The 17,106-nt window shown below is 41.7% G+C and overlaps 1 protein-coding gene across 2 annotated transcripts in view; it reads left to right on the top strand.

The window, feature by feature from the left end:
• The window catches only part of mettl22 (methyltransferase like 22), a 91,068-nt gene that overhangs the window by 64,386 nt on the left and 9,576 nt on the right, over positions 1-17,106 (top strand). For both annotated transcript variants that reach the window (XM_034224397.1, XM_034224396.1), the window contains exons 9-11: positions 8,259-8,339; positions 8,891-8,993; positions 9,530-9,698. In XM_034224397.1, the coding sequence (XP_034080288.1) occupies positions 8,259-8,339; positions 8,891-8,993; positions 9,530-9,698 (353 nt within the window). The remainder of the gene's footprint in view (positions 1-8,258; positions 8,340-8,890; positions 8,994-9,529; positions 9,699-17,106) is intronic.

Raw genomic sequence — 17,106 nt, 5'->3', positions numbered from 1 at the left:
AACCTCTGACTGGTTGGCCACCCCTGTTCTACTATATGAACATTTTGGACCCAAAATCACAAAACAAACGTAAAAACAGATTTTGAAAATGATATTATTTTTCATATAGGTAACACAAACATACACAACGAAACCATTTAAAAGCTGGAAATATATACATGGGATGTCACTATGATAATGTGAAAGTTTGATTGAGGTAGCATGGGATTTCATTCTGATAAGGCAAAAGTGTTATTATAAATATAATACAAATATATATATACACATTATGTACAAAAATCAGTTTTTTCTGTCTTTATCTGTGCCACGCTTCAAAGCGTTTTCTGTCAATACGACACAGAGGGCAACATCACAGGTTCCTCCTCCTCCATGTCAAAAAACAAGCTTAAAGCTTGACTCACGTTCAGAGTTCTCTTCATCATAGTTGAATCTTCAAAACTCTAAATCTATCTAACTATATCTAAATTCTCAATGTTTGTCTGTCACTTTACTTCAATCGCAGTCTCCCGCCATCTCTCTTCGTCTCCCGCTGCCTGTCTTCGTATATCTTCGTCTCTCTCCATTTCCCGCCGTCCCTCTTCGTCTCTCTTCGTCTCCCGCCGCCTGTCTTCGTATATCTTCATCTCTCTCCATTTCCCGCCGTCCCTCTTCGTCTCTTTTCGTCTCGTTTCGTATCACTCCGTTTACCTGATTACCTCACCCCCTCCCTGGTAAATACATCCTGTTGAGCAGAATCTACAGTTTCCAGTATTTTCCATTTCGTAAAATGATAAAAATACGGCGAAGATATTAAAATATGTGCTTCCATTATTCATACTTCTGAAATATATCTGTATTAACTTTATATCATCGTATGTCCGTGTTTATTGGGTCTTTTAGCATGAAACAAAGACTGCCATATAGTTTCAAGCCAGTACTTTCGACAGAAATACACATATACATCATGTTGAGCAGGATCTACAGTTTCCAGTATTTTCCGTTTCGTAAAATGATCAAATACGGCGAAGATATTCAAATATGTGCTTCCATTTTTCATACTTTTGAAATGTATTAACTTTATATCATTGTATCTCCGTGTTTACTGGGTCTTTTTGCATGAAACAAAGACTGGGATATAGTTTCAAGCCAGTACTTTCGACAGAAACACACAGCAATGTTATCCGGACTGTTGTTTTTATGCGGCACCGGCTTAAATGTGCATAAATGTGTTCATCAATTCAATGTGGCATCTGCTATAATGAGGTTAATGTATGATATTACTTAATAATACAATACATTATAATATATGATATGATAATTACATTTTAGTTGTATTCATTTCTTATTTCATAGTTTCTCATTATTATTATTTGTATCGCTCATCTTATTTTTGATTTTATTAATCTGTGTGAATCTGTGCTGTCCTGTTTTTCACTCTCACCCTGTTGCTGTTTGAACTACTGAATTTCCCCACGGGATTAATAAAGGTCCATCTTATCTTATCTTAATGTATAAGTTGATTTACTTCAATCTACTGTACTGTGTAAAAACACCCCAACAATATTACAAGAAATATACTGCATAAAGCAAACTATATACTTTATTTGATCTGAAATATTGATGTTTTTTCATTATAGTAGCTTGTGAAAACCATACAGTAACAAATAAGTGATTAAATGCTACAGTATTCAGCAAACACAACTGCAGAGCTGCAAACATTGCAAACAGACTAAGTTCGACAACACCCAGTTGTCTTTGTGTATTTTGTGAATGAAGCGCCATCTCATGGTTAAATCCTGTAATTGAACAAATGGGGAAATTGGGCAACGCCCTCTAGCAATTTGGCAACACCCCCAGCCACTGGGATCCGCTGGGCTTTTGACTGGGACACACCCATGTGAGTCTGATCTGGAGTGCTACATCTGTACGTTTGCTAGTTGTTCAGTGTAATATGCCAACCTACTATGAACTACAGCTCGTGGTTCATATTAGGCTAGCAAGAACATGTTTTCAATTGCAATCTTATACGGGTAGTCTGCTACGTTCAGTCATTCATTGTAGCTGGCATAAAAACAATGTTTTCCCTAGCATGTCTAGCTCTTGGTAGCTGTTAGAAAAATATCACTCGACACCAGGTTGAGAATCAATGATCAGGTAACTAATTTATTCTTGCAAGAAGGAGCAGAGTTCAATCACATACAAATGATATGGTTTAACTCACACACATGGGGTATGTTGCTCAAAGGAACAGCAAAAAACATCAGGCTTATATAGTCCAAAACACAGGAGATAACAACAAAGTCGTAAATCGAGGTGGCGCTAATATCAGCCGCGGGTGTCGGAAAGTCGGGTCATCTGCGATGGGTCATCTGTGACGTCTTCTGGAAAGAGTCACGTACTTCCTTCACGCTTCATAGAAATGAGATATTTAGGAGACAGCAAGTCTGTCTTCTCATAAATATCAACAACCTGAAATGCCCTGCCTCCTCCTATCACAAGAAGAGGCAGCTGCAAGGTCATACACAGTTCAGAGCCACACATGATATCAGTGCATTAAAACAACCCAAAGAGTGGAGAAAACAGTATTTCTCCAACAGTAGCCTTCTGGTTTAGCTCGGTAGCAAACACGCTAGGAACGCCAACTATAATGTACTGACCGTACGGTAAATCACCCGGAGTATACTGTCTGAGTATTTTGTGTGTGAATGCAGACATTCTCCTGCTATGAGATACATGTAAGGCCATCTGATGACATTGGAGTTGATATATGGAAACGCTAGCAACTTAGTTAGCCCAGTTAGCACTGTGTCAATGGCTTAGCACAGGGTTGCCAACACACGCTCTCACTCTGCCCAAACTATTCTCACGCCAAAACAAGAATACCGAAGACTAGAAACGGTTTTTAAAACTGTTGTCACGTAGTGATTAGGGATGGGTATCGTTTGAAATTTATCGATTCCGGTTCTTATCGATTCCCCGTTTCGATTCCAAAATTGTAAAATAAAGAGGTCAAATGTTTAGATAACAACAATATATTTATTCTTAAAAGCTTTAACTGAAATTGTTACTAAAAAATATACATGCAATACAAATGTATTGCACAATAGCTGTGCTTTATTTTAACTGAGCTATGCCTGTGGCAAGCTATTAACAGGCATTACACTTTGCCTTTTCTTTTTCTTTTTTAGTGTAGTGGAGCCTCACTTCAGAGTGTTTACCGCGACCTATCTTTGGTGTTATGAAGTGACTGAGCTCGTGAAATGTCTACGGGAGGGCGGGGGAGCATCGCTGCGGGGCAACTGTGGACCTCTGTCGCCTGTCAGCGCAATTTATATGATGCCGTTTAAAAAAATGAAGGGCGGTGCCGGCCGTCAGCGTACCGAGCCGGCCGTCAACGGCCCGCTGACGACCGGCCGTTCTGTGATTCTCCAGGTCCGCCCTGTATTCCACCGGGTTACCGCGGTGCAGACGGACCCGCTGGAATACAGGGTCTACCGCGTTTAGGAACCGTTAAGCAGAACCGAAATTGTGTATTTTGTATGGGTACCCGGTACCCGGCATTTTCTTATCGGTTCTCATCTGGAACCGAGTTTCGGTTCCCAACCCTAGTAGTGATTGTCTTCTAAATAGAACATCTTTGATAATGTCTTCTGGCCAATCAGAATCAAGATAACAGCGAGGTGTTGTTGCAGGAAGTCCCGACGGAGAATACTTTTGCTGTAGTACATCTCTATATACATCGATACGTAATGAAATAAGACCCCACGGTTTGATGATTGGTAGGTGTGTGGGCTGTCTTTCATTTTGACACACATAACAATGGGGGCTATCCACCCTTATCCACAATGTAAAGTAATTCACACAGCCTCTTCCCTCTTCTCTCTGTGAGGAGCAGCAGGTTCAGCTTTCAGAACAAAGTAACACAAAACTAAAATGGCATTCATTTTTTTAAATGTGTAGTAATAGATTTATTTCTTTTTCTTCTCAAGAGAGTACCAGAATGTGTGCAGGGGTTGGGTTTTCAGCACGTCAACTCTTTCACCTGTGGAAAAATAGCAGAATTGACTCCAGGTCGCCCTTTTTATTTACTACAAGACAAATGTGCCTTTTTATTTCATACAGTTCAATTTGGATTGAGACAGGGAAATAATCTAAACCTCACGCGTGGCGTTTCACTGTCAAGGGGGCGATATAGAGTGTATGTAATTACATTGCAAATACTGACTTGAGCCCCACCACTGTATCGGTTAGCCCTACCATAGATTACCCAACAAAAATACTCCGGAGCCGATAAATCAATGAATTGCTTATCGCGACAGGCACACAATAAAACAGTGGAAACAAACATGTGTTTGACTTTCATTAGTGAAGGAAACTGTGTGCCCTTTATAGTCTGTGTCCAATATTGTGTATTTGTATATATTGTATATCCTATATATATATGCTAAGGTCCCGCTACTGACACGATAGCAGTAATTTCGTGCGCATATGTGTAATTAAAGCCATGATATCAAAATCTCACTCCAGCCAGGTACCCAAAGTTGGCAACCCTGGCTTAGCAGCCCGAAAAACGTTTACCCATTTAAACAGTCGTGGTAGATACCTTGTTTGTAATACACAAACAACAATGGATACTTACAGGTTGTGTACCCGAATCTCCCGCTGGTCCAAACAAAGTAGGAACAGCATCAGCAACAGTAACAGTACAGGTTAGCTCTGAGTGTTAGCGAGGCTTGCTAATGTAAACAAAGACGAGATTACGTCCAAAACACATCAGGCATTGTTTCTGATAGCAACTTTCTGTGGGTCCGCTACCGATTTGACGTCAGATCGGCAGAAAATCTGTATCCATTCGTTGTACCCCTGTTTTTAAAAGATTTGAGGAAAAGAGAGAGGGTTTTATTTTCTGACGCTGCGTGAGTTCCCCGACGCACCGGGGACACATGTTTATGTATAAAAGACATCACAAAGTGCATTTTGCATGATAGGTCCCCTTTAACTACATGACAATCGCATGCTTCAAATAATGAATCATATCACCAAAGGCACAGAGCAAGGACAGTATTTGCGTGGCACACTGTAGTCAACTACAGATTACATTTCTTCTTGAGTGAATAGAAGTCCTAAATGAAACTTTCTCTCGTTGACTCTCTTCCGTATTAGAGACCCACTCCATCTATGGACAGATATCTCCCTCCAAATTAACCCAGTAGTAGGATTTCCAGAAAACTAACTAACTGCAAAATTCTTTGAATTTGCAAAAAATATCCTGTGTATCGAATTTTTGTATCTTTAGTACAGTTTTACAAGCCTTCTCCAGTTATGCTTCATACATGTACGGTGGAGGAAATACGTATTTGATCCCCTGCCGATTTTGTAAGTTCACCCACTTACAAAGAAATGAACAGTCTTTAATTTTAATGGTAGGTTTATTTGAATAGTGAGAGTAAGCATATCAAAAAGAAAATCCGGAAATTGACATTATATAAAAGATACAAACTGATTTGCATTTAATCAATCAATCAATGTTTATTTATATAGCCCCAATATCACAAATGTTACATTTGTCTCAGTGGACTTCACAGTGTGTACAGAATATCAGTACAACAATACAACACCCTCTGTCCTTAGACCCTCTGTCCTTAGACCCTCACATCGTACAAGGAAACACTTCCAGAGAAAACCCACAGTTTAAAGGGAAAAATGGGAGAAACCTCAGGGAGAGAAACAGGAGGGATCCCTATCCCAGGACGGACATACGTGCAATAGATGCCGTGTGTAAAAAGATAATACATTTGCAACATAGGTAGTCCAAATGTTTGGAAATGCATGTGTCTGTAATAAGAAGATGAATCCATGAGGATGTCAACAATCCTGTTGGAGCCATCAGGGAAGTAGTATGATGAGAGTCAGGCAGGACCGCAGAGACCGGTTCAGCCACGACTCGAAGTCCAGGATGCAGGATCCAGGACTTAGGATGCAGGACTCAGGATCCAGGACTTAGGATGCAGGACTCAGGATCCAGGACCACAGCAACAGGCACAGCCACGACTCAGGATCCAGGGCTCGCGATCCAGGACTCAGGACCACAGCAACAGGATCAGCCATGACTCCGGATCCCGGCGTATATAGATACCAAAAAGAAAGAAATGTGGGGAAGCTGGGTTAATCGGAACAGGTATAGACAGAGAGAAGGAAGAAGTAAGGTGTCCCCCGACAGTCTAAGCCTATATCAGCAAAACTAGGGGCTGAATCTAATCAGGCCTAACTATAAGCTTTATCAAAAAGGAAGGTCTTAAGCGCACACTTAAAAAAACGGATAGGGTGTCTGCCGCCCGAACACAAACTGGAAGCTGATTCCACAAAAGTGGAGCTTGATAAGAAAAGCTTCACTTTTATTTTTTTAACGTGGGAAATAAGTATTGGATCCTCTTGCAACCAACAAGAATTCTGGCTCCCATGGACCGGTTACATAAGTCCATTTCCTTTAGGAAAGTACTCCTTTTATCAACTTTGTTACCTGTATAAAAGATACCTGTCCACAGAATCAACCAATCAGATTCCAACCTCTCCACCATGGACAAGACTAAAGAGCTGTCTAAGGACCTCAGGGACCAGACTGTAGACCTGCACCAGGCTGGGATTGGCTAAAAGACCATCAGAAAGCAGCTCAGGGAGAAGGAGACAACTGTTGGTGCCATTATTCAGAAATGGAAGAAACACAAAATGAGCATCAGTCGCCCTCGGAGGGCTGGGGCTCCACTCAAGATCTGGCCCCGTGGGGTTTGATGATCAGGAGAAAGATGAGGGATCAGCCAAAAACTACACAGGAGGAACTTGTGAATGATCTCAAGGCAGCTGGGAGCACAGTCACCAAGAAAACTGTTGGTGGTAACACACTGCACCATAATGGATCAAATCCTGCAGCGCCTGAAGCCCCCCCCCCTCTGCTAAAAAAGAACATGAAAGGCCATCTGAAGTTTGACAATGAACATCTGAATGATTCAGAGAAGGTGATGTGGTCAGATGAGACCAAAATGTAGATCTTTGGCAGAAACTCAACACGAAGAAGAGAGATGCTGACTATAACCCCAGAACACCATCCGTCAGGCATGGAGGTGGAAACGTTATGCTTTGGGGTGTTTCTCTGCTAAGGGGACAGGACCACTTCCCTGCATCAAGGAGAGGATGGACGGGGCCATGTAGCGTAACATCTTGTCCGATAGCCTCCTTCACTCAGCCAGGACACTGAACATGGGTCATGGAGGGGTCTTCCAGCAGGACAATGACCCTGAACATACGGCCAAGGCAACACAGGAGAGGCTAAAGAAGAAGCACATTTAGGTGAGGGAGGGGCCTAGCCAGTCTCCGGACCTTAATCCCATAGAACATCTGTGGAGGAAGCTGAAGCTTCGAGAGGCCAAGCATCAGCCTCAAAACCTGACGGATTTGAAGAGGATCTTCAGAGAGGAGTGGACCAACATCCTTCCTGAGATGTGCACAGACCTGGAGACCTACTTCAAGAAGCGTCTGACGTCTGTGTGTCCAACAAGGGTTTCTCCACCAAGTACTAACACATACAAGGGGATCAAATACTTATTTCCCACAGTTAAATGCAAATCAATTTGTATCTTTTATATAATGTCACTTTCTGGTTTTTCTTTCTGATATTCTTACTCTCACTGTTAGAATACACCTACCATTAAAAATATAGACCGGTAATTTATTTGTAAGTGGGCAAACTTACAAAATCTGCAAGGGATCAAATACTTATTTCCTCCACTGTATATGTATCAGAAACAGAAGGAGCAGAGCAACACTTAGTTTGAAGGGCCACAGATATTAATTATGAAGTAACGGACACACAATCCATACACAATCACTGTTTAGCCTGTACCACTAACTGCAGACTATAGAGAATGAATGACCATCATTAACTCAGAAATGATGATTGATGTAAACATAGGAACACTAATCCAATCATTATTCTCTGATGACTTGCAACATATGACATACTGTCCTTAGCTATGGCTGTGAAAGTGTTTATATTTACTATCAACCAACAATGAATGTATGCAACTAAAGAGTTGTGTGTCTGACACTGACTGTTTGTTCAGCAGCAGATAATGTGCAATGTTGTCATTACATGTACACAATACAAATGCACCTGGCACATTGAAACAAGTACAGCCTACCAACCTTTACACCTTATTTTGAATAGAAGACACCCTCTCTCTGACCATGGAAATGTCTCTCTATCATCTGTGGAATGTTTGTAGATGCAGACGTGGAGTTTCGCTGGACAGAAGATGAAGTAGAAGACATGTACAACAACACTGAGATCATCATTGCTGCTGATGGTGGGTTATTGAGCTGGTCACAGTTAGCATAGGTAGAACAACCCACTGCACCGTGCTTCATTTAACGAGACATAACCATGCAAATGCAACAGTTAAGAAGCACTTGATTTATTTAAGACGTCTTCCAATCATTCTATAGCCTTGACAGGAAGTGATGTGTAAAGCAGGAGTGATGCTTGATCCTGCCTTTGAGCATTTTCCACATGTATGTGCTGCAGTTGAAACACACAATTGTCCGGGGTCACCTTACTGAATGATTAGTAAGTAATAACAAAAGGCTTCTATCAGCACTGTAACAGTGGAGCCATGTGCTCATGAGTCACAGGCTGCTGTAGCTAATGATAATAACAATAATGCATGGCATTTATGAAGTGCTTTCAGCAGTGCTCAAAGACACTTTTGATGTAACATATTCACTTTATATATTGGCCTGATCATTGGTCTACCATTTTCTTTGTGCACTTTTTATTTACTCTAAGATGTAATTTCAAAGCATTATTATTTAAATGAGAATTAAATAAATGATTATTAATGATGTGTTCTTGTATCAGTTATCTATGACGATGAACTGACAGACGGTCTGTTCCGGACCCTGTACCGGCTCTGCAGCAGCTTCTCTCACAGCTGCTCCGTCTTCATCTCCATAGAGAAAAGGTGAGCAGAGTCTCCAGAGCATGGATGTGCTAGACATAGCTTTGGAACATCAAAACTGATGTTCTGCATGTTGAGTACGTTGTCTACAACTGCCTGTGGATTTCTAGATCCATTTAATTTAATTGATACTCACTTTTATCAACAGGAACAAAAAAAAAAAACAGATACATTTGAATGTGCAGTTTCAGACCGGGGGGAAGCTGTGTGCTTTATTCCGCACAGCAGCTGTACCCGAGGTCTCTGTTTGATCCTAGAACGTATGACGTGTAGTTTCCAACCACGTTTTTATAGAGCATAAATTAGCCTTACAGGTATTGGACTTTACTCTGAGTAATAACTTACAGTTTGTGGTTATGATAAATGTTTTAAAGTTTAACTTCATCTGCAGGTCTAAGCATAACTCCACTCACTGCACTGTATTACACACCTATTGTATATGGTAACAGGATATCCAGAACCCCTAGAGGGAAACCAGGGACCAAGTTACAAGCTCAAGCAGTAATTAATAATAATGTTTTGCCTGGATGTCTCACAAGGATGAACTTCACTCTGAGAAACATGGACGTGTCCTGTGATGCCTACAACCACTTCAGCCGCTGCCTGACCCAGCTGGTGGCCCTGCAGGACGGACGCTGCAGCTTCACAGTGCAGCAGCTCCCTACCCACTTTTCACAGTTCCTCCTGTATGACCGCATAGAGCATCTGGTAAGAGAGCCACTCGCACACATCATTATATTTTCAGAAGAAGTTCTGAGATGGGTTGGTGCTACTGAAAGCAAGCACTCTAATATAAGCAAGCCTGTTTAATAAGACAAGCAGGATACACTCCACTGTGTGGTTGCATTTTTGAGGATTCATTTTATTATTGAACAACTACACTGCTCTCGGTCAATCCAAAATGATAATAAACCTCAAACCTGAATATATAGGAAAGTAAAAGTGAGGTTTTGGATTTCTTAGGACAATATCTGTGTGTGCATAATTATTGGGCAACTATTAGTGTGCAGAATTATTATGCAACTAAAGGAACAACTAAGATGTTCCCATCTCACATATTTAGTTTCTCTGTTAAAGTGAGAACAGTAAACAAACAACTGTTCTACTTTTCTGTCATTAAAAAAACAATCAGTGACCAATATAGCCACCCTTCTTTTCAATAACAGTCACAAGCCTTCTATTCATGGAGTCTGTCAGTTTCTGGATCTGTTGACGATCACCTTTTTTACAGCAGCAACCACAGCCTCCCAGACTCTGTTCAGAGAGTCGTTTCCTTCACCGTAAATCTCCCTTTAAGAAGAGCCCACAAGTTCTCTGTAGGGTTTAGGTCAGGTGAGGAAGGGTTTAGGTCAGGAGAGGGTTTAGGTCAGGTGAGTAAGGGTTTGGTCAGGTGAGGAAGGGTTAAGGTCAGGAGAGGAAGGGTTTAGGTCAGGTGAGAGTTCAGGTGATGAAGGGTTTAGGTCAGGTGAGGAAGGGGTTAGGTCAGGTGAGGAAGGGTTTAGGTCAGGAGAGGAAGGGTTAAGGTCAGGTGAGGAAGGGTTTAGGTCAGGTGAGGAAAGGTTTAGGTCAGGTGAGGAAGGGTTAAGGTCAGGAGAGGAAGGGTTAAGGTAAGGAGAGGAAGGGTTTAGGTCAGGTGAGGAAGGGTTTAGGTCTGATTTAAAACATTAAAACTGATGACCCCGCCTCCGACGTAAGCGTGACGTATGCGGTGCTTGCTTTCTAGACCGACAACTTTTTGGTGCTTGAAACAAACCGGATTCCGGAGCTTAGAGGCGGCTCCGCAGTGGTGTGAACAGGAAAAAATAGTGCTTTTCAAGCTCCAGCTCCGAACCGGCCCTGGAACCGCGTTGGTGTGAACGGGGTAACAGTGGAGTACTTTGAAGCATGCGATGGAGCATTGTCCTTCAGAAAATCATGGTCTTCTTGAAAGATGCAGACTGTTTCCTGTACCCATGATGGAAGAAAGTGTCTTCTAAAAACTGGCAGCAGGTTTGGGAGTTGATTTTGAGTCCATCTTCAACCCAAACACTTCCAACTAGCTCCTCCTTAATAATACCAGCCCATACCAGAACCCACCTCCACCTCCCTGGTGTCTGAGTTGAAGTGGAGCTCTGGGCCTGGTACTGATCCAGCCCATCCATCTGGTCCGTCAAGAGTCACCCTCATCTCATCAGTCCATAAAACCTTCAGATATTTCTTGGCCCAGTCTTGACGTTTTAACTCACGTGTCTTGTTCCGTGGTGGTTTCAGCCTTCCTCCCTTGGCCATGTCTCTGAACACCTGAGACTTCTGGGCCTCCAGGTAGGTCACAGTTCTGGAATATGACAGCACTGGAGGATAATGGCTTCACGTTTAATTCTTCTCAGATCTTTGGCAGTTCATTTGCGTCTTTTTGTCTCAACACGTTCGTTGTGACCCTGTTGACTATTTGCAACAAAAGGTTTGATGGTTCTGTGATCACGCCCCAACATTTTAGTAATTTCAAGAGCTGCATCCCTCTGAAAGACTTTTAAAAAGTCAGTTAAATCTCTTTGTTGGCCCATTTTGCCTGAGGAAAAGAAGTTGCCGAATAATTCTGCACACCTTGATATAGAGCAGGGGTACTCAAATACAAATATTAAAGGTCCAAAATAAATGTTTCAATAAGACAAAGGTCCGTTTATTACGGTCATTCAAACTTTTAAACAATTGCAACAAGATTCTTAACACGAGGTTGCAAAAACAAAAATAATGTGTATGCAGCAGTTTTCATTGTTGTTGTGTCTGTGCTTGACCCCTCAGAGTCGCAGTGTAAGAGCTGCACAGTTATGAATAAAGGCAGCTGCACCCTCTTTCATTCAGCATTCCCATTATTGCTTTATAAATGTCTTGCCCCCTTGTGTGTCCACTGAGGTTTGTCAGGCCCAACACATCTTCAACAAACTCCCCCTTTGCCTCATCATAAAAACTCACAAACACCAGCAACTGAGCATTGTCAGTGGTGTCAGTGGACTCACCCACAGCTAAGGAAATGCACTGTGCATTTTTTATTCCATCACAAAGCTGATTAATCAAATCACCAGCCAGTATTTATGTTCTTCTGGTTGCTGTGGAATCTGAGAGGGGGATTTGCTTGATTTGACCTGTTATTTCCTCTTTTTGTTTGCATTCAAACATGGTCTCCATCACTTCAGTCATGCATTATTTTATACTCAGTTATTATCCAGTGGAAAGTCCTTACCTGCTGGCCTAGTTCAATCAAAGTGGTTACTTTTTTTTGGCTGGGCAGTGTAGTTTTACACACGTCTTATTTGACTTTCTCAGGACTTAAAACTGTTTTTTGGGGGGCAGACCCCCTCAAAGAAAACAATATATTTACACACGTAAGGTCATCATCTTAATAGTTTTGTATGCTCATCCGTGAGCAGAGCATCAAGTTGACATGTCTATTACAGCTGAATGCGGCGATTACCATTTTGTTCAGCAAAATGCCTCACAAACGTATTAAGATCAACAGCTTTAGTGCGTTTTGATTCAATGCTGAGTACAGCCAAACTGACAGTCTCTTCTCTGTCAGACCGCAAATACCTCATTCCTTCAGTGCTTGGGTCCGAATGCTTCTCGTTTTGCGCCGTCCTGTTCAAATGAAATCGCCGCCAATCATATGTCCAAGCTCGCACCAGGACCGGGGGAGGGGTTACATGACGTGCCTCTTGTGCTGCATTCACTTGCACTCGGACATTAGAGACTTTCTCTCATAAATGTCCGATGAGCCACAACTTTTCTTTCAAAACAAAGCTGCCAACTGGGGTGGCAAGGCCTATTTTTAGTGTCAGTTGCCACCCCGGTAGGTGAAATTAGGCTACTAGCTACAGTACAGATGGAACTAGATGAGCTGTTAACTCTCGCTCTGAATTCTTTTTTTTTAAAACTCTCGCTCTGACTCAGACAGGTTGAAAGAGACGAGACACACATTTTTCCCACCCGCATTTCACGATGACCCGCCCTACTGTGTCTCTGATTCGCAGATTGTTGGGAAAAAACGCTGACGGGATGCTGAATGTGATTGGACCAATGCGTTGACAGACACACACAGACAGTGGAACAGTCGGACATGCAAAGCATTGTTTGCAGTCTATGGACATAGCGGATCATTTTGACTCGTTGCGTTGTGGCGATGTCTCGCAGATAACACAGATAATACAGATAATACATATGAAAAGTATAATTTGCTCAGAGTCCAGAGACAGTTGTGGTTCGGTCCGGATCCGAACCGGAGTCCGGACTTTGAGGATGCCTGCGTGTTGATCTCCTTAGGCCACACCCTCCCTCATTACACAAATACACATCAACTAATATGCTAAACTCCAATACGCATTCAAGTTCATACAGCTTGGAGTTGGAAAATATGCATACAAATGATGATGTGGTCAAAATACTCACTTGCCTAATAATTCTGCACACAGTGTAGTCACTTCCTTCTTTACAATATTTATTTTTAACATTAAGATAAATAATATCATAAAAGAGTAAGCAGCATATTCTGGTGCAGTGATGATGTATTCAGATGATACGTAGCAGCGCTCCCTGGATAAAAACACTGGAATATTTCTGTTGAAATGTGGAATATTGCAGAAAATAAGATATTTGGTATTTAATCACAGTGCTGGGTAAACACAGGAAACATATCAGTCAAACATCATGGTCAGATCAGTCCCAAAAATAAATAAATGCACACAGAAGGATACACAAGTGTAACTAGGAATTTATATATACATGCCTCCATCATATTTTTCAATGCACACACAAAAACGTATCATTTTATAAATGTAAAAAAGTTTAACAAATATATTTCTGATCCACACACAAATAGTTAAATCAAAAACATATTTGAGTGTTGTCTGTGTGTGAATCTCTCTGCATTTGTGTGTGAATTTTTGAGACTCCCCTGACACCGCTAGATTCACACATAAACATTTTATAAGAGGCGAGTGTCTTCGGCCAATCCCCTTTTCCACCAAACCGGTTCCGGTTCAAGATCCGTTCTTGTGCTTTTCTGGTGCTTAACTGGTCCTTCTCTGTAGCACCACTTGTGTTTCCACCACTCAGAGCCCGATTGGTGCTGCGTGATGACATCAGTGTGTATGTCGCTGATTTTCTCCCCAACGCCGCCTACAACAACAATGGGTGACTGCTCTACACGGTTTGCGGAGTCTGGGGGTGTGAATGCGCCTTTACCATCAAACTGGTTCCAGGGCCGGTTCTGGGCTAGAGCCTGATTAAGCTCTGGTTCTTCCTGTTTCCACCGCAGCGGAGCCGACTCTAAGCACCGAAAACCGGTTCTTAGCTGGCCCCAATCGGCTGCCCGGCAAGAACCAAGAACCAATACTTCCCGCTTACGTCGGAGGGGGGCGAGATTAACCTGAGCAATAACAGTTAATGGCGAGTAGGGGCAAATTAAAGTTGTAACAAGCAGTAGCGCTGAGCGAAGTGACTAGAACGCAACCAAGACACTTTATAAAGTCAGGCAACACTAACCAGGCTTAGTGTGATTCTGTTTATTTGTGCCTTACTTTGACCATCCGTTCGCTGTTATTGATCTTTGTGGAGAGAGGCAGATGTTTTCATGTTGTTTGTATTATAGCAGCTATCGGATGGAATCAATACATGGGCTGCACAGGTTGTCATGTCCGACTATCACAGTAGAATCATAATGAAAAATACGCCGGTAAAATGTGCCTGTAGAAAACGCCTTCTGCCACAATTGGATAGCAATAAGTAATCAAGATAGTCAGATTAGCTTCAGTTGCTACAGATGTAGTGCTTCATTTCAGACGCCTACCCGTGCGGGTCCGTGATCTGCACGGGGTGGGCCCCTGCTGAAAATGAAAACCCCCCCGCAGGACTTGATACGCCCCCTTGATAAATAAATGTAATTTTAATTCAACCAGATGCAATGGATCATGGATCCACCAGGGGGAGCCGTGAAAAGCTGCCACACTGGAACTCATGTGAAATAAACAGCTGATAGATCTACAGGTATCTGATCGGATATTTGTTAAGATCCATATGTCACGGATAGGATCATATTCTGTGCTAAATAAGAGACATGTAATCATTTACTAAACATCACCATGTTTTTATTTAACAAAATAATGTTGTTTAATTCACGTAGGTGTAAGTACAAAACCATCGCTATGTTTTTTCATCAGGAAATGCAGCCCGGCTCAAACAAACGATTTTCAATCATCATCCTCACGATCATTTAATGTATCATATGTTCGCGAATTGAAATGAATGCACTAATACATGTAGTTTAATCCACGTGAGTTTACAACAACAAAAATAATCGCTTTGTTTTTATATCACATCCGACCGGAGGAAAATGCAGCGGCTCTCACTACCGATCATCCTAATCCCACGGGCAAACAATAATATGTACAGTGTTAATAGTTTACTGTATTATTAGTGTCTAATATTACTGCTATAACAATCACACATTGAGTTGTTAAAATCAGACCGTTGTTTTTTTTTAAACAGTCTGAATGAAACGGCAGCTCTCAGGTGATCAGGTGTGTGTTTACCAGTGTTGGGACTAACGTGTTACAAACTAACGCATTACTGTAACGCAACTACCTTTTGCGGTAACTAATAACGTTACTAGTTACCTATTCCCATTCAGTAACGCCGTTATAGTTACTGTGATTTAAATGGGTGCGTTACTGCGTTACATTATGTGATGGAACTGAACCGAATCTCCCTGCGGATGTAGCTTACAGGCGAACACAGCGATGTCCTCTCACAGTACCATGCAAAAGTGAAAGTAACCAGAGAGGAGTGATGATTGGTTAACGCGGGGTAACATTTCAGGGTAAGCCAATCAGAGACAGAGTTGGGCGGGTCTTGCCTTATGGGGAAAATACACAGACACACAAACACTTGCTAACACACACATACGGCAACACTCACCACCAGCACACATACACACACACTATGGCAGATGCAAGTATCAGCGAGAGCAGCAGCGCATTTACAACTTGGAGATATAACCACTATTTTCAATTTGTGGGGATAAAGGACGCACAAAATATTATGGTCAAATGTAAACTGTGTGCAGGACAAAAAGCATTGTCCACATCGAATAACAGCAATGCCAATCTCCTGAAGCACCTAACTAATGTACATGAGGCTATAAAACTAGTCGCCAAAGACCCCACCGTCTCAACCACCGGCAGTGACCCAGATGGAGCAACACCATCTAAACAGCCAAAAAACGATCTTTTTAAATCGCCACATGTCACCCAGAGTCAACTAAACAGATTGATTGCTGAAAATAGTTTGTTTGTCTTCAGTGTCAGTCTGTTTATTATTTATCTAATTGTTACTGCCAAAAGAGTGTAGTTCTTGTTTAATTGTTACACTGCCAAAACAGTGTAGTTGTTGTTAATGTGTACACTGTGTGTACACCCACGGATCTATGGGTTGGGGTATTGTTCTGCACGGACATTTTAGTGAACCGGACTTCCTGTTTCCGCCGGTCTTCGCTTCCCGGGAATGAAGTTGTGTAGAATGGTTTTCAGATGCTAAATAAAAGTCTAGCTTGTACCTTTGATATCCCGCCTCCGACTCCCATCTCTCGGCACCACAACACTGCCAAAAGAGTGTAGTTGTTTTTCAAATCAAATCAAGTTTTATTTATATAGCACATTTATAAACGATTTTTGGTCGAGCCAAAGTGCTGTACATATAATAAAAATAGCCTACAGTAGAGACACTTTACAGCAAATACAACAGCACAGATCTTTTTAGTTTTTATTTCATATAGCACTACTTAGAACTTGATTGTTGAGGCTACAATAAAGATGCCTGCTTTATTGTTATTGCACAGATTACAGGTACTGAGACAACGAAATGCAGTTTAGCTTCTAACGGTGCAACAAGCAATAAAGTGAAAAGTAATGTACACAATCTACAGAATAAAATATAGAATGAATTGAATGATGAATAAACAGTGAGCTTGGGTATGAATACCACTAGCAGCCTGTGAGCAGTATTAACAGTGTGTATGAATATGCTAAGATATATAAAGTATGAAAACGGTAAGCAGTGCAAGTATAATATAAAATATATGGATATT

The sequence above is a fragment of the Gymnodraco acuticeps genome, unplaced genomic scaffold (genome assembly GCF_902827175.1).
Source record: "Gymnodraco acuticeps unplaced genomic scaffold, fGymAcu1.1, whole genome shotgun sequence".
NCBI classification, from domain to species: Eukaryota; Metazoa; Chordata; class Actinopteri; order Perciformes; family Bathydraconidae; genus Gymnodraco; species Gymnodraco acuticeps.
This window is presented reverse-complemented; position numbering and strand designations above follow the sequence as displayed.